The sequence below is a fragment of the Camelus bactrianus genome, chromosome 21 (genome assembly GCF_048773025.1).
Source record: "Camelus bactrianus isolate YW-2024 breed Bactrian camel chromosome 21, ASM4877302v1, whole genome shotgun sequence".
Lineage (NCBI taxonomy): Eukaryota > Metazoa > Chordata > Mammalia > Artiodactyla > Camelidae > Camelus > Camelus bactrianus.
In genome coordinates this window covers 21,370,738-21,398,590 of record NC_133559.1, presented here as the reverse complement: position 1 = coordinate 21,398,590, position 27,853 = coordinate 21,370,738, and the positions used below count along the sequence as shown (strand labels likewise).

General features: G+C 34.0%; 1 protein-coding gene across 2 annotated transcripts in view; it reads right to left on the bottom strand.

Annotated features, from left to right (window-relative positions):
* Positions 1–27,853, bottom strand: part of RABGAP1L (RAB GTPase activating protein 1 like) — a 560,468-nt gene that overhangs the window by 468,508 nt on the left and 64,107 nt on the right. For both annotated transcript variants that reach the window (XM_074349821.1, XM_074349820.1), the window contains exons 4-7: positions 25,569–25,779; positions 22,914–23,088; positions 15,953–16,110; positions 14,638–14,748 (exon numbers count right to left, since the gene is read on the bottom strand). In XM_074349821.1, the coding sequence (XP_074205922.1) occupies positions 14,638–14,748; positions 15,953–16,110; positions 22,914–23,088; positions 25,569–25,779 (655 nt within the window). The remainder of the gene's footprint in view (positions 1–14,637; positions 14,749–15,952; positions 16,111–22,913; positions 23,089–25,568; positions 25,780–27,853) is intronic.

Genomic DNA, 27,853 nt, shown 5'->3' with positions numbered 1-27,853 from the left:
AAGCTTTTTATAATAACTATACAATCTAAGTTCTGTACTTACAAATAGATTTAGTGTTTTAAAAAAATAACAAATAAGACTTCATTAAGATACATGACAAAATTATATAGAAATAAGTAATCTAAACTACCAGATCTTAATTTTTGCACATAAAAGATTACCAATGATCAGAAACTGTGATAAAAATAGCCACAACTTGTTAACTGAAACAAAATACAGTTGTGAGATATGAATTTGTTTCTAGGTAAAAATGAGATTTTATTTGCCTTAGAGTTATTCTAAACACATAGAGCAAGATCAACTCAGTTAAACAAAAACTGAAAATTAAAAAAAAAAAAATTAGAATGAGACACTGTGCTCTCTCTTTGCATCAAGCCAGATTAATAGAAACAATTACCCTGGCCTTCAACAGCCACATTCACTGAATAGCCTATGAAACTCATTACTAAAAATCAGTATTAAATTAGTGAAGATATTATCCAGCATACTGCATGCTATTAACTACTTTATTCTGTGCTTTCTGATGCTAGGGAAGCTTTAGGAATCCTATCAACACTATCACTTTTTTTGTAAACGATTTTCATAAGCTACAAAATTCAGTTAAATCCAACTTTAATATTTGTTAGGATATTATTGTTAATTCATCTTTATAGGTAAGAAACATAACATCCAGAGAAGTGAATTTACTCAAATTCATATGACTATTTAATAGGTCTTGCACTCGAGAGGCAATGTGATCTGTCCGCACGATACCTCTGCCAACAATGCATATCCACACTTACTACAGTGAATTTATTGTAGCTTTCCATAATTTCAAAATATGCTTTGGAGCATTTTACCCAAAAAGTAAAGAATGGAAACAAATATAAGATCTTTTTAATTTCAAAATAGTGGCAGCTGACCAGTCAATACCGAATCTGATCTTCGTTGTTTTCTAAAAGTTTACTTTTCTAGTAGCATGACTTTTTCTTCCATAAACAAGGTAACTGATGGGTCCTATCCAAATATGAGCTTAGTAAGTGGTAAAACAATATATACTTCCTGTGAATACCTGAGAATACCTTGTGCAAGCCATCCAAAAACAATCAAGTGTACAACAAAAATAAAGTTGGTAAACTCTGTAGACAACTTCCAAACATATTATTGTACCAGTGAACAAAATATAATCTACTATAATGGAAGTGATTATAATCTAATATTCATAATTTTAAAATAATTCCTATACACTGCTATGAATTCTCTCCCATGAATTTCTATAATAAACACTGCCTACACAAATTAAACATTAATTAATCATGCAGTTCATGATGCTGTTTCTTCTAATTGTTCCATAAATTCTTTGTAAGAATAAAAAATATAAAAGATATCTTTTTCAGATATAAAATTTAGTTCCCCCAACTTAAAAAGTCAGGTCAACGAGGACAGACTTGTCTCACATTTCCTACATACTTTGCATCAACTTTCATTTCTCATGGGTTTTTTTAAAAGCAATTTTCTATATTATAGGGCTTTTAATCTATAAAACTATTATATACTCATTGTAAAAAGTTAATGAATACCAAAGCATATGGGAAAAAAAAATTTCTCCCTTCTCTCTCTAACCTCTGCCCCCTTAGAAACCAATACTAAGAGTTTAGTATGCATTCTCCCTACCTTTCTTTTGCTCTTTTTGGAAATTTACAGTTTTATATCATTTATTTGTCAAGCACTTACAGGTAAGTGGTAAAATATGTACAGTTTTCTTAATAGTCCTATCTTAAACTCCACTACACAAGGAGCCTTAGAAATTAAGGTTTTCCTTAAATGGCAACATGTATCACCTTATTTTGATGATTTTAGATGCACTGCTCTTCTCCTGGGTTATCAGTTTAAAAAAATCCTGCCACCAACCAACAGTGCAACCTTAGAGAAAGCACCTAACCTGTTTGGGCCTCAGCTTTCTCTTCTAGAAAATGAAAGAGGAACAATACATGAACTCTAAGGGTCCATCCAGCATTGAAACTGCATCATTTTTTTCTATCAAGCTGTATTAGTCATTTCAAAATTATACTTCATTAAAGCACATCAGGTTTCCTACGGAGACAAGCAAGGTCTATTAGGAATAATATGTCAGTAATTAGGTAGATATTATTATTAGTACCACAAACACCTAGTGTGAATATTAAGTGTTTCACTGGGGAGTTCAAAGCATTGAATCTTCTCTTATTAACCCTACAAATAATGTAGAAAGCAAACTGCTATTACACTTATTTTCTCAAGGAGCTCACAGTCTAGTAGGGGAGGAAAATAAGTAAACAGTCAATTACAGCCAGATATATGGTAAGTTCTATGACAGCTGTTAAGTACAGAATGTTAACAAAGCAGAGAGAAGACCCAACATTATAATACAGCAAATACCTAACGACCCAAATTTTGAAATCAAGCCTCCTGAGACTGAGGTGATGATGATGCTACCATAATAATTATTATCATACTAATTGTAGTAGCTGTTTATTGAATGCCTTAACTTTAAGTCAGACCTTTCTATGTTGTTGCATATACATTTCAAAACAACATCCATATAACAAAAAATAAAACTGGTTTCCAGAAAGTAGAAGTCATTTGTCCAAACCACACATCTATTCAGCCCACGACTATGACTTCAAAACTGCAGTCTTTTACACATTATACTCTGCCACCTCCCCAGCCTGTCACTAGAAAATATTACAAATTCCCTATGTGATCCTGGGCAAATCACACACTTCAAAATTTCACTTTCCACATTTCTGAAATATAAAAATTATCTGCTTACATTCACTATGTTAATGTAAGGCTGAAATGCAAAAACTCACAGTGAAAGTAAACTACAGAGCAGGTGCCAATTATAAAATTATTATTACAACTACTATTAAGAAGAGAAGTTCAGCCTTCTATACTGCCCAGTGAGTTTTTACTCAAAAGAGTTTTAAACAGTTTTTAACACCAAGTTAGCATCCATACAAACACGGAAAACTCAGCATATCTTGCGTGACTCTAGGCTTAACTGGTAGAAAAAGAGGTGAGAAAAATAAAGGGTATGTTAATGTCCTGAAAAAAGAAACTAATTTTTTTTTTTTTACTTTTTCTTTTCGTCCATACAATCATTAGAATTCTACATACCTCCATGAAAACTATGGGAAAAAATGAAGAAAGGAGGAAAGGAAAAGGAAACAAGGCAGGCATCTGACCAACATCAGTTAAAGAATACTGTCTCTTACTAAACTTCTGTTATTAAAAGTGAAAAAAGTGACAGTATGACAGAGGGGGTAAACAGAACTACAAAGAAGAAAAGCTGTAATTCGATCAGTGTTTCAGAACAATATACAAAAACTTTAAAAACTAAATAATTTCATAAAACGGGGATCCTAGTCAGTCTCAACCTAAAGAAATTAAAAGCAAAAGATGGTGGGTAAGGTACAGCTCAGCGGTAGAGCACATGCTTAGCACGCACGAGGTCCTGGGTTCAGTCCGTAGTACCTCCATTTAAAAAAAAAAAAAATTTAAAAAGTCCCCTATATAAGAGTTGTTGGAACGATAAATCCTGGAGAGGCTGTGAAGAAAAGGGAACCCTCCTACACTGTTGGTGAGAATATACTTTGTTGCAGCCATAGTTAAAAAACTAAAAATACACTTACCATATGATCCAGCAGTCCCACCCCTGGGCATTTATACAGAGAGAACTCTAATTCGAAAAGATACATGCACCCCAATGTTCAGAGCAGCACTATTTACAATAGCCAAAACATGGAAACAACCTAAATGTCCATCGACAGATGACTGGATAAAGAAGTTGTGGTATATTCATACTGTGGTAGAATACTAAGCTATAAAGAATGAAATAATGCTATTTGCTGTAACATGATAGACCTGGAGATCGTCAGTCTAAGGGAAGCCAGAAAGAGAAAGAAAAATATCATATGGTATCATTTATACGTGAAATCTGAAAAAAAAAGACACAAATGAACTTATTTATAAAACAGAAACACATGGAGGGAGGTAATACCTCAATGGCAGAGTGTGTACCTAGCATGCACAAGGTCCTGGGTTCAATCCCCAATAACTCCATGAAAAATAAATAAATAAAAACCTAATTACCTCCTCCCCCTCCAAAAATATTAAAATTTTTAAAAAATAATAAATAAATTTCCTTAAGAGCTGAAAAAATATATTTAAAAAAACAAAACAGACTTACAGACATAGAAAGCAAACTTATGGTCACCAGGGGGAAAGGGGATGGAAAGGGATAAATTGTAAGTTTGAGATTTGCAGATACTACTATATACAAAAATAAACAAGTTTCTTTTGTACAGCACAGGGAACTATATTCAATATCTTGCAGTAACCTATAATGAAAAAGAATATGAAAAGGAATATGTATATGTATATGTGTGACTGAAACATTATGCTGTAAACCAGAAATTGAGACATTATAAACTGATTATATTTCAATTAAAAAAAGAATAAAAATTTTTAAAAGAGTGGTTGGGACTGTTTTTCCCTTACTAAAGGGACCAAGCAGAGAAAGATATACAGGCATTCCTCACTATGAACAGTAGTGTGGAACCATAAAAAATAACCATACAAGCTGAAACTATGCAATGTGACTCCATAATCATTGGGGAAAATTATGATTGCTCTTGTAGCCTTTAAATATTTTTGTTAAAATTTTAAAAACTCTTACTGTCAGTTACAAATATATATGGAAATGAAAAAAAAGTGAAACTATTATTTATTTAGTACTCTGTAATTTAAAGCACTTGGAAGCACTGAAAATTAAAACATTTTATTTCTCTGGAAATGGTTATTAAGACTAGATAGTCTTTGCTTTCTTCTTGTGTAATCTACAATATGGAATACGTATTTTCTTTCTATGCCTTGGCAAACAGTCATAGTCCTTTCTAAGTCTAGATCAGCTTCTAATATTTTAACCTTTGCACTTTCATCTCTCCAAGAGTTCCTTTAATATGAAGTTTTTGCTGGGGTCACTTACCCTGAACATTCATCCTTTTCGTCACAACCACGTGCCTTATTTATGCTAGTAAGTTCATCTTCACTAAGTTCCCCTGGTTGCCACTGAACAGTGGCAGTGTCAACAATCCCATGGTCAGCTATTACATCTGTAGCTCCATTCATGTCCTGTTCAAATCCTGAAGTTATTTGTACGGTGCAGTGAAAGTTTTGCCAAACTACACGTGTACCACTCACTGTTGCTTCCTCTAATGATGTGTGAATGTTTTTGGTTGTCTGCCTTCATGTCATATTTCTTCCAAAATTCAGCTAAAGAAACTGCATGATCTCCAGTTTTCTTGTAATTATCATTTCCTTTCAATGTGGCATCTAACTTCAAAACTGTGGCTTGCATGCTAGCAAAACTAACTGGAATTTTTTTTATTGCAGTCTTCAAAGTAGAAGTAAACATTCCACTTCAACTATAAGCAGTTTTCTATTCCTTGTGAAATGTAATCTATAAGATGCTGAAGTGCCTTTATTGTGTTTTTTTTTTATTTGAACAGGGAAAGTTTACCATAAAGAATTATTATCTGTAACAGGAGAGTGACTACAAAGAGAATTCCAAAGACTACCCTAAGGCTGTGGAAGAGTGCCCCAAGGGAAGAACAAACTTGGAAAGACAGTCCTCTCCCTAAAGCTGGTATTCTGACCACACTGGAGAAGGTATGACTGCAGCCCAGTGGATGACAAAGAAGCTTGCTGGACTGCCCAGGCAAAGCTGGACCATAAGTGAACAGGAAACAACCCTCTAGGGTGCAAGTAGACAAGGCGGGCAAGCAGGGTGAAGAAAATCAGGACTTCCAGAGCCAGCTCTTGGGCAGAGCGGTGCAAAGCCTGCGGCCCACAGTGCCTGTGTCTGGAGAGCCACGGGAAGATCTCACTGAACCAGGACCAGGACTGCTGGTTCACAGAGGGAATGTGTGCACTGTGCACACTGCTGGAGCACAGCATCACTGGATGTCCCAGAATCTTGAAGAAAGAGCACAATCACAGCACACCAGAACCAAGAAAAGAAGTCCCTTCCTCCTGCAGTGTCTTTCCAGCACCCTCTACTGGCACAGTTTAATACTGTCCTTGTTGCAAAGAAGAAATGTATAAAGTTGCACTAATGTCTATCAAGTAGGAAGACAGATTTGGAACCAAAAGACAGTAAGTTGATAATTGGCATAGGATATAATTTAAATACCCCATCCAGTCTAATTACTTAACAGTCAGGTTAGAAATCAAAATCTCTTAAATAAGTAAATTAAGAAATTATTTTCCTAATATAAATCAAGACTGTAAATTGGTACAGCCACATTAGAAAACAGTATGAAGGCTGCTCAAAATGTTAAAAATAGATCTACCATATGATCCAACAATTCTACTTCTGCATATAAACCAAAGGAAATGAAAATCAGATATCAAAGAGATAAACGCACTCCCATGTTTACTGTATTATTTACAATAGCCATGATACGGAAACAACCTAAGTGCCGGACGACAGATGAATACATAAAGAGGATGTGGTACATACAATGGAATATTACTCAACCATGAGAAAGGAGGAAGTTTTACCATTTGTGACAACATAAGTGAGGACGTTATGCTAAGTGAGGTAAGTCAGACAGAAACAGATACATCCTGTATATTATTTATATGTGGAATCTAAAAAGTCAAACTCAAAAAAACAAAGAGTAAAATAGTGGGTACCGGAGAGTGGAAGAATAGGAGAGACGCTATTTAAGAGCACAAACTTGCAACCAGTAGTAAACAGTCCTAGAGATCTAACACACAGTACAGTGAACATAAACAACACACTGTATTATAATCAAACTTGCTAAGAAACTAGATCTTAATTCTTCCAACCACAAAGAAGAAATAACTGATAATTATGTGATGTGACAGAGGTGCTAACTATTGCTACAATGGCAACCATATTACTATATGTAAATGTATCAAATCAACATGTCCTACACCTTAAATTTACACAAATGTTGTATGTCAAATATATTTCAATTTAAAAAACAAAAAAACTACTTCCACATTTGAACAACCTGGAACTCTCCTCAGCTCGGACCTGGTAGCCCATTTGTCCACAACTATCTTGATCAGTCACCTTAAGTTAAATAAAGCTAAGTAAAGATCTTTTGCCAGTAGAAAAATAATTAATTAATTAAGAAATTATTATCATATTATACAAGCAATCTATGATTTACAAAAGGATTCAAAAAGAACTCCAACAGAGGTCTATAGATTTTACCAATACCAATTTTCTTATTTGTAATACTGTACTACAGTTATGTGAGATGTTACTATCTCAGCAAGCTGGGTTAAAGTGTACATGGGGTCTCTCTGTACTATTATTTTAACTTCCTTTGAGTCTATTAATTATTTAGATTTAAATTATTGAAATTTAAAAGTTCACTTAAAACAATTAGCCCCAAGACACCTAGAATATATAAACTTATAAAAACATGCAACAGAAAGTAATGTTATGTTTTCATCGCTAACATTAAAGAAACGTATTTCTTAAAATACAATGCTGAAAGAAAACAGTGTTATATACATACTCCTAGGGTGCCACCTCCCTCTGCTGGGTGCCAGCAAAAACTAGCAACAGAAAATACTGAAAATTCTGTCCTTATTACAAGCTTCAGTCCAAAGGCTGAGAGATAGATACAAGCTTCCGATTTCTCATTCTCCAAAGCACCTGATAATGCTGATAGCTCTTTATCAATTGTCACTTGAAACAACTATCAGAGAATAATGAACATATTTTTGTATAAATACATCCTGCTCTTCTAAGGTAAAAGAGTCATCTTTCTATTTGCCTTATAAGAAAACTCAAAGAGGACAAATGAGTAAGTTCAAAAACAGCTTTTAAAATATGTGCAGACTAGGGGTCACCTCACTTTTTCTCCTTTTCAGGATGGAGAAAAATGATGTCCATTAAGAAAAATTATTAGAACATCTAAAACTCCTGATTTTGTTAAAAGGTGGTATAGATACATTAATCTATACAAGAAAATAAAAGATGCAAATCAAACAAACATCTAGGCAACTTGAAGTCAGTGACTTGAGCTTCTTTCTAAATAAAACTATTTAACAACTTGCTAGGCAAAGGCAAAAATAAGTGCTACATAAATTCAGCAAAAGAGCCTCAAAATGGTCTAACATTCAATTATATCAGCCCCAAAATTATAAACAATTCAGGTTCTACCATCCATCTACTTCAGTGATGTCAAATCATACTACAAAATTGTTTGTTCTGTGAGAAAAGAGCCCCAGCTGATTTTTCTTTTTTCCAGTACTCCCTGGCTTGGAAATAACTCAAAAAAAGGCAACTGTCAATCACTCATGCCATGAGGTATGGTACTTAACACTTCAGCTTTTCATTATGCAGTTTCTGCTCTAAGCCAGCACGCACAAATTAAGAACTGAAGCAGATTTTAGTATCAAAACAGGCACACCTCTGAATCGCTCTACAAATGGTCGAACTGCCTTCTAGTAATGTTTTATATTTTATATACACACATACATGTTAATGTATATGTAATGATTGTACTTCCCAAAATTAGGATCAGATAAAAGTGACTCATGGAAATTCTTTCTTTCTAGCAGTAATGGTCCGTGTTACTCAGCACAAAGTTGTACAGTTATAAGAAATCTAATAGTTATACTTTGCTTGCTGTATCAATACTTCATTCTGGTTCACATAGCAAGCATCAGGGCAGATTCCTGGGAACAAAGTGATGTGACAGACATAAAATCATGAAGCCAAAATTTTCTTCCCAACTAACCTCCCACAAGGTCTAAAATTACGATCACTGGAACTCTACTTCTTGTTAGGGAACTATTAAGGAGGCCCATTTTCCAAATGTATATGGTATATTTGCCCTGAATCATTTTATTGCAAATTACAAAGTAATACTTGGCAAAAATCAACTGATCAGAAAATTAATACTGCAAAAACTGAAAATTTCCCCCGTAACTTTTCAGGTATCAACCATAACCAACAATCTATTCAAAGCATCAAGTGGGTGCTATATAACAATGCTAGTTATATCGTAGTTTAAACACGAGATAAAGCTTTAAAAATCCCTATCAATTTAGTAGTATGTAAGAAAATCTTTTGCACGATTTCTACACATGGTAAGACCAAAACATGAAAATGCCAGCTGGACAGGGACAGAGATGATTGCCATCTCTACTCTGGAAACACTGGAAGATCCTGACCTGATCAGATCTGCCTTAACATTTTAACTGGAGCCTCTCGACAATCAGGCTTAGGCTGCTCTTCTCACACATCTCAGATTACAATCATCTTGCTTTGTCCTCTCAGCTGTCATTGTTGCTTTTCTCTTCTACAAACCAATCAGCTTTTCTCCCAGGGCATAGCGCCCCTGGGTGTGAAGTCACTGAACAATCACTTGAATGCCCCACCTATACTCTGACTTTCAAATTCTGCTAGAAGTAACACCAAAGAATACCAATCTATTTATTTTCTAACTGGTTTCATTAATTTCAAACTTAGCATATAATCAAGATTTAATTCAGTATAATCTTCAAAAGGATACACTCAGGAGTCAGATGGCCTTGGTTTTAAACCCTGGCTCTATCATTTTCCGGCCAAGTGACCCAGTTAGTTAATCTCATTAAACCTCTGTTTTAGCTTCTGCAAAAAATAAGGTAATAATTACAATACCCTTCCTCATATGTAGTTACGACAATTAAATTTTACAAAGGCCGTCACAGTAAGTCAACACTGGCTGTTAATATTATTTTCTTTCTTACGTCTGGTTCCTAATTTAAGCTGAGTACGTAAAATCTAACATGGGTAATTGAGAAAAGAAGAACATTAGAAACTTTCAAAATATGAGAGCAGTTCTCACATATCCTCTAAACAGATTAGGATTCTATCAGGTGTAATGTTCTGTTACTCCCTCCTTATTACAATGAATTCAGTCAATGCTCTAACTTTATAAAAAATTTTGTATACTTTTTACTCAACAAGTTTTTAAAAAGAGGCAGTAGAGATTGAGAATATTTACTCTGGACCAGACAGACTTGTATTTAATTATATGACCTTGAGAAAGTTATTTAACCTCTCTTTGCCTCTGTTTCCTTGACTGTACAATGAAGATAACAGTACCTACACCTCATACGTAGCGCCTAGAACAGTGCTCAACACAGAGAAAGTGCTAAGTGAGGACTAAGTAGCTAACTACAAAGCTCCGTTCCTAGCACTGTGCCAGATACTAGAAATCCTGGGATTAATGACACAGTATTTGCCTTCAAAGGGGTCAAGACAGATAATCACAGTTTAATTTTTCAACTGTCTACACATGATGAATGCTTGAACCCTTGAATGCACAGAGAAATACCTCTTTCATAATAAAAATTACTATTTTTAAAAATCCAAAAATTCTGAAAATTAGCATCCAGAGCAGATGATAGGTGCACTGGGTTTCGTGTTATTCTTTCTGCTTTTGAGTACATTGGAAATTTCACATAAGAAGTTGTTTTCAAAAATGATAAGTCATTTTCTTTCAGAAGATAAGCCAAAATTATGTAATTTGAAGGATTTTCTTTCACACCGATGTCTTTATACTACAAATTTAACTTTGTCAGCAGTAACTCTTAACATATCTTTATATTATGTTATTCAGTAACATTGAGTTTATTTTATTCAATTTCTCTTTTTTTTTTTTCTTTTGGTCACGAAAAATAATGCTTTAAGAGAGAAAAAAGTAGATTAGTGGTTACTCAGGGCTGGAGAGAGGGAGGAATGGGGAGTAACTGGAATGGATTTATTTTTTGGGTTAATGAAAATGTTTTAAAATTAGGTAGTACTGATGCTTGTACAACCCTGTGAATATACTAAAAAAAAAAAAAAAAGGAATTATACACTTTAAAAGGGTGAATTGTACCTCTATAAAGTTGCTTTAAAAAATAATGCTACAATGAAAAAAAAAAGAATTCACTTGACAAGACTGCCACCTACAGGATTACCTTAAATTTCACCATTTACATTCATTACATTAAATATCACATATCATCCAATAAAAAGCAAGGGTTTCTTATTCAAAAAAAAGATAAATCCCAGCATTTACAAAATACCCCATATCACAGAAAATTCTGTCTGCAATGTTGAACAAAGTATTCCTGAAGTAATCTCAGTCAATTTTAGTTTGGATGTTTAAAGGACATCTGATAGAATGTGTGAAAAGGAAGCAAAAAAGTTTAACAGATTTGGTAATTATTGCTGGATATATAAACCAATAGTTGTTAGATATTATCATCGACATTAATTACATTAAAATAAAAACAATATAGCAAGTGGTTATATACGGAGTGGATTTTTTAAACTATCTTCTGGCTTAGGTAAAAAATTTCTAATGATAGCAATATATACTGATTCAAAAAGTGCTTTATCTCAAACAACTTAGGCAGAAGTGGAGATAATATGCTCTGGAAAAAAATGCCTTAAAACTATTCAAAAAGTAGCTTAAGTGATGATGAAGACACTGATGTTGAAGATTATTGAGGAGAGTCTGAATATAGTCATCTTACGAATATTAGTGGGCCAAAAGCAATATTTCTAAGTTATTATGATGTGTAATATATTTTAAATGTATGTGTAAATGTTTGGCTAAGTTAACAAAGAAACCCTAATCAGGCATTTGCCTGTTTCACCTATATTCACCAAGGTTTTTATATTCAAGTTAATCAAACTTGGAGCTTCTCATTGGAAAAATGAAGGATTGCCATATAGACAAGCACAGTACAGGTCTCTTAGCAGAGGCATAGTATATCATTTAATCATAAAAGTCCAAGATTTTTAACTAATATTCAAGTCAACACCTAATACTTCTTTGCCTGTATTACTACAAAATGATTAATGGAGAGCTGCCTTTTGTTATGCCAGAAGAGAAGTGCTGGGGACACTGCATAAGGACATAAGGTTTGAAGGGGCTCCCACTGGCAAATTGTGGGGCAGTTTGAACACCAAAATAATTAAGCACCGTACTGAATTATAAACTACTGCGGGTGGAGGGAGGGATTCATAAGTCTGTATCAATAACAAAGATTACTAAATGGAAGAGAAGGAAGAGCTCTGTTACAGCAAAATGTCAAGTGCTGACTAGAGAGCATACAAAAGATAGAAAATTATTTATTACTTTGCATTCATCACAATAAAGATTGGATAGCCAAGAACCATGAATGAAAGCTAAATCAAGGAGGAAATTTTGATGAGACGCAGGATATTTTCATGGGTCTCCCCACAAAATGCTTACTAGCTGCAAGGGAGGAGAAAAAAAGGAATTGCAGTGCAGAAACCAAACTTCTTGACTGGTAATCAAAATTAACATCACCAGAAAGAGACAGATGATTATCAAGTTCCTTCACATATAATACATTGTGAAGGAAAGAACATCACCTATGCAGCACTAATCTGAATCTAATCATGAGGAAATACTAGATAAACCTAAAATGTGCAAAGTTGTATTAAAAAGACAGGAAAAGGATGTAGTCTTCAAAAATGTCCATGTTGTAAGAAGAGAGAAAGACTGTGGCAATGTTTCCAAATTAAAGAAATCTAAAGACATATGGCAACTAAACACAGTATCTGACCCAAGTGTAAGTTCTGAACTGGATAGGGGAAAAGAGTGTTACTGGGTTAACTGACCAAACTAGGGACAGATAGTAGGTTAGAGTAAAAGTATTGTATCTAAGATAAATTCACTGAAGTTGATACATACAATAGGGCTAAGACACCATGAAGTATATAACTTACTCTTAAATTATTCAGAAAAACAATTACGTGTGTGTACGTTTGTGAGTGTGTGAATGTAGGTAGGGAGGGATGGAAAGATTCAGAGATAGAGAAAGTGGGTGCAAAGCAAATGGGATAAAATGTTGCTAAACAGACAACTGAGTAGAGAGCATATATAGGCATTCTCTCTACTAGTTTTATTTTTTTTTAACATTCTGTAATTTTGAAATTGCTTCCAAATAAAAAGATTAAAATATTGCTATCTCTACTGCTAACAAAAAAAAAATCACATCATCATTCTTTTAGGACTAAATTATTCAAAATCAACAATACCTTTAATCTTCATCTATTTTAATCAATTTTAAGAAACAATCAACTTTAAGATTTACAATTTTTTTACACAACTAAAAGGAATAAAAAGATGACAATTATAATTATAAGATGCCATCAACTGTTAAACATACAATTTCAGAAATGTTAAATATGAAAATATATGCCTCCTCTTAAAGTTGATGAAATGCAGTTTTTATATAAGGCCAAACTTCATAAACAATGAAAAACATGCATGCATCACTGTACCAAGATGCTGAACAGAACTTTTCCTGTTATCTGGATACTGGCAGCAGGATCCAAAGATAGGAGCAAAGAGCTAAATATCTCACATTCTACAGAAAGTTTCACCTAGATTTAAGAGGGACAGGGGTGACCATGATGCCATCAGCCAGCACCTTAACTGACCCCAACCTCTATCCCAGTCTAGAGAATGTGCAGGGGAGGAGAGGGAGTGTCAGAGGACACAGTAGCCTTGATGAAGAGGCTCTCTTTCTCTTGTGATTGCCACCAATTTCTTCCACTCCTTCAAGTCAAGTGAATGGGTATTTGTTTTTATTTCCAGTTTTTTGCCACTATAAACAACGCTGTAATAGACATCCTTAAAAATACATCCTTAGATAGAGTATTTTTATTCCCAGTAGGATAGATTCCCTAGAATGGGACTGATGTGTCCAAATACAGGTATTTCTTAATCTTTACCGATGTTACCAGCTTGCTTTTCAAAACGTATGCACACACTCTTTACCTTTTTCCCCTTATCCCCACCAATTCTACGTGTTACTTTTCCCAATCTGATATCTTACTGTTACCTTAATTACATTTCCCTTAATTATATGTCCCCATGAATTGGGACATCTTCACACATATGTTTGTTAGCTTTCCTGTGATTTGTCTAGGCATACTCTCGCTCATTTTTCTCTTCTTTCTACCAACTGTTAAGAAACTTTTGTATATGATAGATATTAACCTTTCATCTGTCATCTATATTACAACACTTTTTCCAGAAATATCATGTTATTGATTTTGTTTATAATATCTTTTGTCCTATGAGTTGTTTTGTTTTTATACGATCAAATACAAATACAAACACATGCACACACGTGTATCTATGAGCGTGTTTATATATTTACAAGATAGATCTCTTAAAGATTCTGAAATCTCAGTAAGTAAATAGACTTTCTAATAAACAAAAATGATTGAGAGGTTAGGGTGTTTGTCCTATATGTAAATAAGGGAGAGCAGGAAAAAGCCCAAACAGGGTTGAAGCAGTTATTACTGAAAAAATAAAGACATTTCATGTTTATTTTCCCCATTGAGATTTTCAACGAAGCAGTTATATCTAACTTATTTAAGTGGGGAAAGCATTATGATTCTCATTCTCACTTTTAAATGGAGAAACTGAAGTATGGAGAGAAGTCACAGTAAATAATACAGCTGCGATTCAACAGTATGTCTCTTGAAACACAGTAACAATGTCAATACAAGTTTTTGGTAGCATTTAGGAGCAAGCTGCTTACCTTTCAATAGCTAATTCTTTGTTAGAAAGTTGCTGCACTGTAATCACAACCTTCTTCTCTATTCCTTGTTTTAATTTGAAATAAAATTTATCTCTATCCTTAGGCACAGGACTGAAATATACAAAAAAAAAGGAATTATCAAAACAATAAATAAAAATACTTAAAAATATAACCTATTTCAAGGGTAAAATGAGACAACAAAGTATTTAAGCTTAAGATGTACTAAACTCTCATCTTGCCAGAGTAACAAACTACAAACTTCACTGTCAGCAAAACAGAGTTGGAATTAATTTTTAAACTGGCTTTACAAGAACCTTATAATTTATCTCTAACCAAGATTAAAAATGAAACTTTTTAAATGACATTTCAAATTTTAGCTTTTAAATGTTAACAAATTCAGGCACATGGCTTATTTAATTAATTACTTTGAAGACTGTCACATTTCTGATTAAGCTGGTTGTGTGGTCAAGACTGCCTTTAACACAGGGAAACCCAAGGCAAGACAACTGAGAAGAGCTTACTTTTAAACACCTAGAACTTGAAATGATGGTGACAAATCCAAGTAACTATAAATAAAACATGAACAAAGGGATATAGATCAGGGCAAGTTAATTCTAGCTTAGGTCAGACTGACAATTCTCATGAAAACAATAAATGTCTAAAATATAGGTCGCCTTATCTGAAAAGAAAATATCTTGAACAACTTGTTTGACCTGAGATTCAATTTCTATACCTGAAAAAAAAAATACAGATAAAATACCTACCTAACAACTATTGTTAGAAATAAAGGCAAAGTAAAGGCACACAGGTTATCGTTAAAGAGCGTAACTATTTCCTTTTATCTGTTTATTTTTGAACTAAAGAAAAACATTCCAAACATACAACAGGAGGAAAGGGTTAATTAAATGATAATCAAACCATACAATATACTACTAGTAATCAGTAACAATTTCTTTAATCCTAAGAGTACTGCAAGAGAAAAATTCTTCTATCATGAACTTAAAAAGAATTATATATATACAACTGTATAAAACTACACCCTAGAAATCAAATATTAAAAGTGATTGTGGCTGACAATATCATAGCTTTTTATTCTTTTATTATTTTACTAAATTTTCCATAGTATAAGTATTTTTAAATATGAAGAAAATCTTTTACATAAAATATCTGAAAACCATGACAAAAGTGAACCATGCGTTCACTGGCGAAATATTTATCAGCCTAAAGCTTTATACCAACACTGTATAGTTTCTGGAACCTTTATATCAGCTGATATTACATTTCAGACATTTTTATTCTTTCCAAATAACCTCACCTAAAGTTTCCTTTTCCATCATCTTCTTTTACCTCCAAGGAGACACTGAATGTAAACACATCACTGTCGGGGGTAGGAATAACTGAGTCTTTGACATCAGAAACTTGTCTAGAAGAACGTTTGAATGCTGTACAGAAACTATATAAAATTCTGCTTACCTAAAAGAATAAAAATGAAAATAATATTAGGCAAAAATTTTAACTGTATTTTTATAGATTTCTCTACTAATTCTTGAATCTATAGCCACAATTTTTTTAGCAGATAAAGCACATATAGTCTAAGCATATATATGTAGTTTATAATATATAGCATATATATAGTATAAGCATATATACACATAGACACACAGTTGACCCTTGGACAACATGGGTTTGAATTGCACAGGTCCACTTATACACGGGTATTTTTCAATAGTAAACACTACAGTACTATACAACGACAGTTGGTTGAATCGGCAGATGTGGAACCGTGGATAAGAAGGAACCACGGATATGGAGGGCCAACTATAAATTATACATGGATTTTTGACTAAGCGGACGGTCAGCGCCCCTAACACCCGACCCTGAGCACGTTGTTCAAGAATCAACTGTAGCTTGCGTCTTTCAATCTGGCATTTAAACATTGTAATAAAGATGTTTATCTTAAACTCACAAAAGCAGCTGTATGTATTTATAGATGTTTCTAGGACTCATAAATTGAAATGAAATGAATCCTAAGATAATCACTCAAATGGTGCTGGCATCTAAATCTTCCTAATGAACACTGAACTTCCCAATGAACACTTCTATCCTGAGGCACAGAATAAATACTGTTTTTAGGAGTAAGCAAATGTGGTAACATGGCTTCAAGAGCTTCCAGTGTTGTTACTCAATGTTGTTGTGGTATAAATGTGTCACAGAATGAATGAATACTAAAATGTTCTTATCAAATTTATTAGTATTAAGCCACTCTGGTGACTACTTTATACACACACACACACACACACAAAATGAGATAGATAGGTAGGTAGGTAGGTAGGTAGGTAGGTAGGTAGGTAGGTAGTCCCAATGGCTTATACTCTTTTCCTAAAGAAGGACTCTAAAATCCCATACTTTTCCAGAAGTTATTCTCTTCCCTGGTTCCAAAAGAAGCATCATACATCTCAAACTTGTAAGCTTGAAGCACAAAAGACCTTCCAAATCTCTCAGGCCACCCATGGGTTGAACAAATGAAAACATGAAATAAGAAGTGTTTAAACAATGGTCATATTTTCAAAATCTCACTTTGGGAGGTACTAGTTACAAAACTTCTCTGAATATTAACAAATTCTTCCCTTTAGATAAAGTGAATTCAAATTATTCTTTGAATTATAGTAGTCTAGGATTATAATATTTTACAATCTGCTTGAAATAAGAGTGCTCTCATCAACAGTACAATTTCTTAAATGGGAGACTTTCCTCAATTGTCTATTTTTGTTATATTAATATACTCTACCTTTTCTCATACACACAGTCTACGCATGCAAAAACAAAATGGTCCTCAAACTTCCAATAGCCACTCTTACGTCTAGTAATTAATGATTACCCCAAATTGCCTCTCCAATGCCAAATTAAGTTTTCTAAATTAACTGACTTATACACTTTACCTGTATAAGAATGCTGCCTGTCAGCCTAAAGTTCAACTTCAGCAATAGCATCAAATTTCTATCACAGTGCTCGTAAAATTTTTTAATATGTTAATGTGTTATCCCATTATAATTTTACATAAATGAGTAAAAACAATAAAGCAGCAAAAATTGATATTAGTCAACTGTAGACCTCAAATCCCATAGAATTAAGACAATGATAAATTTACTCATTCACTCAACAAATAGTTTTTGAGTGCCTTCTGTGTGCTAAGTTTTATCCTCGGTGCTAGGGATACAGCAGCGAACATAGAGCTTACATTTCATCACGTGTAAGTTGAATGTGCTTGGGGTAAATGGACAGGAATAATCAGGCAATCCAAAAGAAGAAATGTTCAGCCTCAAATGAACTCTTGTTTGACTTAGCTCAATGATTTAAGTGTTATAGAGGGAAACAGAATCAAAGTACATGCTAGAAATAAGTCACTGAAGATTATGCCTACAAGGTAAAGCATAAAAAGGGACTTTTACTTTCAGTTCTTTGAGTACTCCCCACATCCTAACCCCAAATAAAGTGTGGTCTATTATTTACTTTTTACATATCTTTAAGAGAACATTTTAAGGATACTTTTGAGAAAACATTATATATGAAAATAGAATACCTGTACATAATTTTTGATACATTAGTAGAGTCAAATCCCAACTGTATTTATCCTTTCTTCTTCTGTCCCATATCTTCTATTTCATTTTCTTCCTATCAGAGCTGTCAGCAAGCCTGCTACATTAGGCCACACCAAAAAAGTCAAAGAACTTGGCATATTCTAAAGTAGATGGGCAAGGCTCAGGGATGTCTTTTTCAAAAGGCTAAGTATACGGGGCTGAACTATAGTGACAGAGAATGATGGGAGGGAAAATCAGGTTACACCCTTCTCTCTTTTTGGAGGAAGGACGTAACAGTACATTAACTTCATTAACAGCAATCAAACTGCATTTAATCCTGACCGTGTCTTAGAAGTTGATATTTCCAACAGCAAGATTAAAGTCCTTTGAGACTTCTAGAGTCTGTGAATATGCTAGAATGATGATCCAGGAATTTAGTAAGGTGGAGTAAGTTCAGAAACAATGATTATCAGTGTCTGTAGTTACCGGAACAAATGGGGTAACCAATTTCATCAGGAAAAGAAAATTTAAAACATAATACCATGGAAAACATTTCTATACATGTCACACCATATTTTATATATACACATATGTATATATGTATATATGTATATATATAAATAAAATAGTATGCACACATACACAATAATCCAGAATAGGCATTTTCTTTGCAGAAGTCAAAAGTTTTATTGACAAATAATACAGTACAATTTTTCCCTAGAAGGTAATAGACACAGAAAGGACTAGTTAAACACAAAACTATCTGTTGGAGTTGCTGTTTTTGAAGAGGTGGGGAGGAGGGCACATGTAGGTACATAGAAAGGAGATACGCCAACTGGTGGAATTCTGAGTAACTTTTATTTTCTTTTGTATTTCAGTATTTTCCAAATTCTCAAATATGCATTACATGTTAACAGTCCCAAAACTGAGATTAAACAAGGTATTTACTTAAAATAAATAGCATAGCCAATTTTTCCAAGATAAAGTCTTTTCACTAATACTGGCGAAAGAGAATCAACTCTTCTAAAAATGTATCAAGAAAATGTTCACCCCCAAAATAAATGTAGAAAAATCATTCTATAAAAGACACCCAGAAAGATATGTGTTAAAATTTTAAAGACAACTTGCTCAAATATATTACTCACTGAAAGGAGCTAAAATAAGAGGCATATTATACAAGAAACCTTTTTAAAATTAAAAAGGTCAACTTATTAAGAAGAACACTAACAATATAACTTACAAATTAATTTCCAAAGTAAAGCATTTTTCTAAAACACTATCTCCATAAATATGTGTTTAGAAATAATTTTTTTCCATTCAAGGAATAAGGTTTTCTTTTAATATTGGCCTATCAGCAACCCCAAGAAAAACCAGTACATTAAGAATAAATATCTTCCTAATGATACCCTTGAGATTTATCATGAAATACCTCTGAATGTCTTTAACACCTGATGATAACAACCTGCTTCTATTATGCAACCATTATGAGAACTGCTCATAATGGTTAAGTATATTATACTATAAAAACTTCAAAATCTGTTTTGAAGAAAATGGTTACACTGCCTAGTAAAAATAAATTCTTAAGGAGAGTCAACTAAGCCTTTTAAAGTATCTTTAAAAAACAGTTTTGTATAATATATCCATAAAGATGCAACAGAATAGGTGCCTCCTCGGCTTTTTTCACTATGCTTTCTGATACTCTGCTTTGTCTGCAATTCTTCAGCCGAAGTCTACCACATCACTCTCCCTGCACAAAGATCATCAGTATCAGGGTATTTCTGGCTGGATTCCCCAACTCTTTAGTCCATAGAGAACTGAGATCCGCTACAGCAGAGTCCTACAGAAGAATATCCAGGGTAATAAGTCAAATGTGTCCTAACCCTTCTGTGGGGGAACCCCAATCCTTGTGACAGGTCCAACAAAGCCGTCACACTCACTGTGCTTCCCCTCTACCACTGCTGGTGCCTGCTGCTTGTGGCGCTTAATGGTGAAATAAGAGCAAATCACAGTGACCGCTGGTAGTGGCAGCCATGCTGCTACTCCCTCTTGAGAAGATGTCTTCATGCCTTTAACTGACAAACTTCTTCAGACCTCATCCAAGGAGTCTGCAAACAACGGGAAACAAATTAGCAACAGTGCTGCATAGCACATATTTAAGCAATAAGAATGTCTGTCATCTGTTCTTGAGCTATCTTTGTCAACTGTCTGTGCCTATCGAGAGGGACCCAAACAATGAGGACTAAAGTTGTCCTTTCACCACAGAACAAGAAACTTCTAGGAATCAGATAACCAGACAACCAGCAAATCCAACAAAAAAAGCTTCAGATTAATTAAAAGAGTAATTATTCTTTAAGGAAGACAGGAAAATGTCAGACATCTTCTGTAAAAGGCATGAGTAGAATGCAAAGGTTGCTGGAATGCAAGCTACAGGACTGAAAAATCCCTTTATAAAGCATAATTGAAAGATAAAACTCCACATTCACTTTTCAGAAGAAAGCAACAGGAAAGTTGTTACTGAAAATTACATGGATCTTCAGAGTCAGAAACTTGCTTCTGAAACCAGTTCTATCATCTATTCTCTTAGCCTTGGGATAAAGAAAGGGTAACCATACAATTCATCAGCCAAACCACAATACTTTTGAGAATAAAAAGAAGTGCTTTAATAGTATACCTGGACAACAGGCATAAACCAGGACTGCTCCAGGCAAAGAGGAGCGTAAGATCACTCGACTAAATACTATCTATGTTATGGAGATGTTATGAGTATCAAGTAAGTGCTTAGCAGAGTGCCTGGCTAAGTTTTATATTTATATTGGGTTATTTTCCATTCAGAAATGATCTCTAGTAATAAAGCTGAAAGACAATTATCATGCATTTCTCCTTCAAACAGTGAATTTTATCACCTACGTCCTATAATGCAAAACTTTGAAAAATTTACTCTAAAAAAATTAATACATGGGTATCACTTTCTCACAACCTGCAATGCACCAAACAGCCTCTCTACAAATAATATTTAATACCATATCCAAAATGGTCAAGCCAAGAATTCCCCAGCTTACCCACTGTTAAAGTTCTCAAAAATGACAAATATTTCTCCCACCCATAACCAGTGGATGCTATAATCCATAAAGAGAGTTTCATACCATCACAGTATTGAAAAATGCTTGCAACCAGGTCCCTTTCAGTTTCCTTCTGCAGCAGTGTTTCTGACTCTCCATCAGCAGGTTCTCCAATTCTTCAGAGTTCAATTTCTTGCTGTTGAGCACCAGTTATCCAGAAACCACACAGGTATGTTTAATGATGGCTGCCAACATGAAATGCCAGGACTCTACCATCTGCTTCCCCACCTCTGTGGTGGAGTTGTAAGGATCAGAAACAGAACCCCTAATTTACAAACACACACTCATTCTTTCAACTTATTTATATTCATTGCCTCCTATGTGCCAGGCACTCTTGTACTCATTCACTCTCCTATGCCTCACACACTTGGCTAAGTAGTCAGCATATGTATATGTGTATATGTCTATGTATATGTACGTATGTATGTTTGTGTGTACATAAACGCTGGGATGATTTAGAACTATCTAAAAAAACAAACAAACTTGAACTTCTTACACAGGCATGCTTCTGACAAAGAACTTCTATGGCTACAATCTAAATTATGTGTGTGTGTGCATGTTAATTTTAGTGTAAAATTAATCACCAAGGTATAACAACCAACAGACCCCCTCAAGCTTAGTATCAAACACACAGAAATCTACATTTCTATGAATTCCACAGTGTGGCCAGAAATAAACTCTCAGAACTCCTGTTAATACAATCATTTAAGTTTCATGGTAAAGAGAAAATAGAGCAACTGCGGCTTTCAGCATTTTGTGCTGACAATTTATATTTCCAAAAGCAAACACACCTGAGACCTTGTCCATCCAAACACGTTTATTAATGCCTTTGGAATGGTTACATAAGTCCTGAAGTTCTGAAAGTGCAACTTGTATTTAAACTGGGGAGAATTCAATAGATACAGAAAAGAAGGCCATTCCCGCATTTATGTAGCAGCCATTTGATTCTTACATACTTCTCCAGTCTAAGAATAATCTACCACTTAATAATTGCTAAGAGGAACTTACCGGCATCTGTAAAATACTACAAGTTGATACCCCTGCTTTATGTGAGCATTTGTTTTTTTTATTAAACCAGTTCTCTAGAACAAAAGACAGCCTCTGAGTGAAAGCACATAACAAAAGATCACCAGTTAGAACCACAGAGGTCTATGAAACAATCTTAGTGCGGTATCTAAGTAGAGATACCCAGCAGAGAAAACTTTTTTTTCAATCACATGGACCAATCAACCTGGGCAAAACAATAAAAGGGGTACAAAAATATTCCTCCTTTCTAAGCCTGAGCAATCACTATCACAGTGGGGTGAGAGGACACCCCATCGAGGGGAACTTTTCCGTTAATCTGTTAAACTGAGAGTGCCCTACCTACAGCACCACTTTAGTGCACAGAGTTATCAGATTTAGCTTTCCATATTCAGTTCTGTGCCCTTACAAATATTTTGTCTTTAGACATATACTCCAAATTTATGTAATACGGTATATGGTCATATATACAAAATTACATGACAGTGAGATTAGGGTTCAAAAATATTACCCTGGTTCATCTCAATAGCAAATTGCTATACTATATTATACTTACTGCCTCTTTAATTTCACAGGAGAAAACATGTATCTGGAATTCTTCTGAACCATGGGAGCTCTCTGTAAATGCAAAGCAATTGCTCTCTGTTGTTCCATCATGTCCACGTGCACAGAATAACACCTTATAGATTGGAAAAGATGCTATCTCCACGTTGTTAGATTGGTCTATGATTCTGCAGAACAGTGATGAAAAATGAGATAAAATATTACCAAACTATCAAAGAACAAAGGCAGTTTTATTACACCAATAACATATAAACATAATTATCTTAAAAATCACAAAAATAAACTGGTACTAACAATGCAAGGAAACAAATTATCTTCATATTTTTGCTATACACATACAAATTCTTCACCTTCTTCTGACAATTATTTCATTTTTGTGTCCTATGATACAATTCAATTACTCTCAAAGCCAAGTATACATTGCCTGGTAAAATCAATGTCACGCATCCCTAAATGCTAGTCTTGTTCTGTTATGACAAAAGGAATGCCAGTAAAAAAAACAGCACAGGCCATCCCTGGAGAGTTCATTTCTATTTAAATAAAGCAGCACCCATAAGTTTACCCAAGCCCCAGGTCATTATTCAACCAAAACCTCTTTTACCCTAAAAACGGTCAGAGTGGTACCAAAGATGAATGGAATTTAAGAGATAAAAGGAGTTTGTGGGATTTAGGAGCAAATATTTCTCTGACTTTTCCTGCACAAATCCTAAGCCTTACATTGATATAAAAACTAAAGACCACTTCAGGATCTCAAATTATGAAACTAAGGGATACCCACTAGGAATACAGTCAATTTGAAACACTAAGTTTCTGTTAAGGTATGTCTGGTACTTTGAAACTAAATAGATAACATTAAAAGACATTTTGATATTCTTAAGAGATTTCATACAAACAATATATCTACAAAACTCTTTGCTGAAAAACTCAAAGCATTTTTACCTAAACCTTGTAAACTTATATTGCGATTATGTTGGTACTCAGAACTTTTCTCGCATTCTAAACTTTAGAGAATGAGGCAAATTAGAAAGGGATTTAAAAGAATAAATCAGCTTTAAGGGAGTATTACAGGTTCAGGACATATTCGACCTAAATTCCTAGACCTGGTTCACTTATTTGTTCATTCAGCAAATATTTACTAAAAACCTGCTATGGCCCAGATATTGCTCTAAACACTGAAGTTGCAGCAGGAAATAAATACCAATAACTTGCTCCTATGGGATTTATATCTAGTGAGGGAGATAAATAAACAAACAAATATATAATTTAATATCAAGTTAAGGAAAAGCGCTATGAAGGAAAAAAAAGGCCCAGTAGAAAGAAAGAAGGATAGTTACAATACGATCAAAGGAGGTTTCTTTTAATAGTCTGGCAGTTTCTTACAAAACTAAATGTACTCAAACAATATGATCCAGCAATTACACTCCTTGGTATTTACTCAAATTTAAAGTAAAACTATGTCTACACAAAACCCTGCACACAGATGTTTACAGAAGCTTTTCTCATAACTGCCAAAACTTGGATGCAAACAAGATGTCCTTCCACAGGTAAATGGATAAATAAACCGTGGTACATCCAGACAATGGCATACTATTCAGTACCAAAAAGAAATGAGCTATCAAGCCACAAAAATACATGTAGGAACTTTAAATGCCTATTATTAAGTAAAAGAAGCCAATATGAAAAGCCTACTTATTATTACACGATTCCAACTATATAACATACAGGAAAGGGCAAAACTATGGAGACAGTAAAAAGATCAGTGGTTGCCAGTGGTTGTGAGGAGGGACAGATAAACAGGCAGAATGTAGGATTCTTAGGACAGTGAAAGTACTCTGGATGATACTGCAAAGGCGGATGCACATCATTATGTATTTGTCCAAACCCATAGAACGTACAACACCAAGAGTGAGCCCCAACATAAACTAAGGGCGTTGGAAAATTATTACATAAGTTCACCAATCGTAACAAATGTACCACATGGAAGGGGATGCTGATGATGAGGGAAGTGCGTGTTTGGGCGGAGGAAGGGGGGTGCACATCTAGGATACAAGAAATCTCTGTACTTTCTGCTCAGTTTTGCTGTGAACCTAAAACCTCTGATAAAAGATAAAGCCTATTAAGAAAAATAGGGAAAAGCAAAGGAGGTTTATTTTGATAAACGGTTTCTTGAGTTGAAACTGAAAAAAAGTTTAAGAGCCCCTGGAAAACCAAGGAAAGCTTTTTTAGGCAAAGTAAAGCATAATCAGATTTATATGTAAATAAATTCAAAGTTCAGATGACATTATATATTATTTCTAATGAAGCATATGACAAGAAGCCATTTTGCTTCTTTCCTGTCTGACATAAAGAGCTTAAAATCTAGGGATCAACCTAGTTTTTGAACCACTGTTACATAACAAGGTAAAATACAAATTACGAGTATTTTTACAGTTATAATTACATTTATAACATTCTAAGCATAATTTTACAAATGCCCCTTGCAAATAAGGAGCACAGTCTAAACCTAAACATGTTTACTATGCACATCTACAGAGTAAAAATGAATTCACAGTTAAGTCCTAGGCCTCATCTATGATAAATATCATCACCACGACCCAAAAAGCTTCATACATGTCTAAGGGGGGTAAAAAAAAGGATTAGCGCTTACCTCACAGAACCTTCTGGAACATTTGGCACATACAGAGTAACAGGAAAGGGGTACTGACTGGAACATTTCATAGTTGCCATTGCCCGTAAAGCCTCCACTTCATTACGTGGGGAAGAAACCTTCATACATCCTAAGTAGGTCAGTTTGTTAAATAAAACACTATCTTCTTCAGCTATTCCACCTGGAGAAGATGGTCTATGTTTAGAAATTTCTGAAGAAAAAAAGAACGAAACACTCAAAAGTTAATGCAAAACTTCACAGTATCATTTCACCTGCTGCCCCCCAAAAAATGAAAAATTGCAAATAAAATTTAGGTCTCTGTTTTCATTTCATATAATGTTTATCTCACATCTTAACTTAGAGTTCTGGAACTAACCATTTTGCACTTCAAATCTCTCCAAGTATTATATTACTTAGCTATAACTTCTCTAGAGAAAAACAAGACAATTCTAAACTTTATATTTTAAAAAATAAAAAATACGGAGGTCAAACGATATAATATAATAAGAAAAAACTAAAGTCAGTGTGAAATAGCCTAAAAATAAGGAGAATTAAATAAAACTAAAATCAGTTAAAAGTTTCTCTGGAAAAGATCCTGCACAGACAGCACCAAATTTATTGAGCAGCCTAACTTCCTAAGCAACAATCAACAATACGAAAATGTTCTATCACATACCAACACCAACAAAAGTCTAGCTCCTTATCTTGCTCCTTCCCAGCTTGCTGGCTTCCACAAACTAAGTAAGTATTCCAATGAAAATTTTTTTCCTCTAAATTACTGTTATTTTGATGAATTATCCTATGATTGCTTCCCCCAATTCTCCTGTCCCAATTAATGAGTTTCTTTAAAAAAAACAAACAAAAAACTATTCACTTTAATTCTAAACACAGCATGCATGTATGTAACTGCATGCATGTAACATGCATGTATGTAACTAAGCACAGCATGCAAGTAACTATGGTTAGAGTATTAATCTGCATATGCCAAGAAGAATAAAGTTCTCCCTTTGCCACTCTCCCTATCTCCACCCAAAAACCCACATTCAGGTGGTCTCTACTCTTCCCCCATTACCCATATCCATGCTGCACAAAAGTATGCCTGTCTCACCCAAACTAGATCCTTGCAGCATGCTCAAATACTCATTACCATGATTATACTTACAGGATATTAATAAATAATAAACAAAAGCCATTCCCTACCTCCCCACTCCAGTTCCCAAATATTATACTAAACTATTATGCAACCTCACCACCTAGTTTTCTCTACTGAAAAACAAAAGCCATTCAAAATGAAGTACTTCATCTACCATGTTCTTCAATCACTAAAACATGTTTTTTCCATTTTCTAATCAGTTCAGTGTACTATATTTCAAAAGTGATAAATAAAAAACTGAAAATACATTTTAATGCTGAATGCCAACATGTTTAAATTTTATTATACACACACACACATATATATATAGAATGCATTTTTGTTAATTTAGCAAGTATACTCATGCAACAACAATTATATGCAATATTCTATGGTAAAACCATGCTCAGTGATTGATGAACACGGTAGGATCAAGTAGCTCAAGTGGTCTAACATGTGTAATTGGAGTCCTACAAAAGGTAAGAGGAAAAAGTAGGGAAAAGGCTTTTTAAAGAAATAAATATTTTACAATCTGTGTAACTCACAGAGTCATGAAACTCTGTATGCTCCAAATACAAAAAAAGTAAATAAATGGATCCAAAAAAGACAGATGATAAAGTAGTAGACATGGCATTTAAAATAACTATTATAAATAAAAGAATTAAAGAAAAATACCCAAGAAAAGAAGGAGAAAAATGAAAGATAAAAAAGAACCAAAAGAAATTCTAGAGCTGAAAAATCCAAGATCTGAAATGAAATATTCCCTGGATGGACATAACAGCTAATCCTAACTTGCAGAAGAAAAGAAAAATGTTAAAGAAGTTCCTTAGGATAAAGGAAAATGATACCAGAGGGAAACAGAAGAGCACCAAAAGTTATAAAATATGAGAGAAAGACTTTTTTCCTTGCTGTTTAATTTAAAACACAACATACTATTTAAGGCAAAAAAAAATTAATACTTTGTAGAATTTGTAACATATGTACAAGTGAAGCGAATGACAAAAAAATCACAAAGTCTGCAAGAGAGAAAATGGAAGATCACCATGTACATGAAGTGGTATAATATTAATAAAACAGACTTGTTTAAAACTTGGCTTATAAACCCCAGAGCAACCACTAAAATAATAAAACAAAATTATGTAATGAATATGCC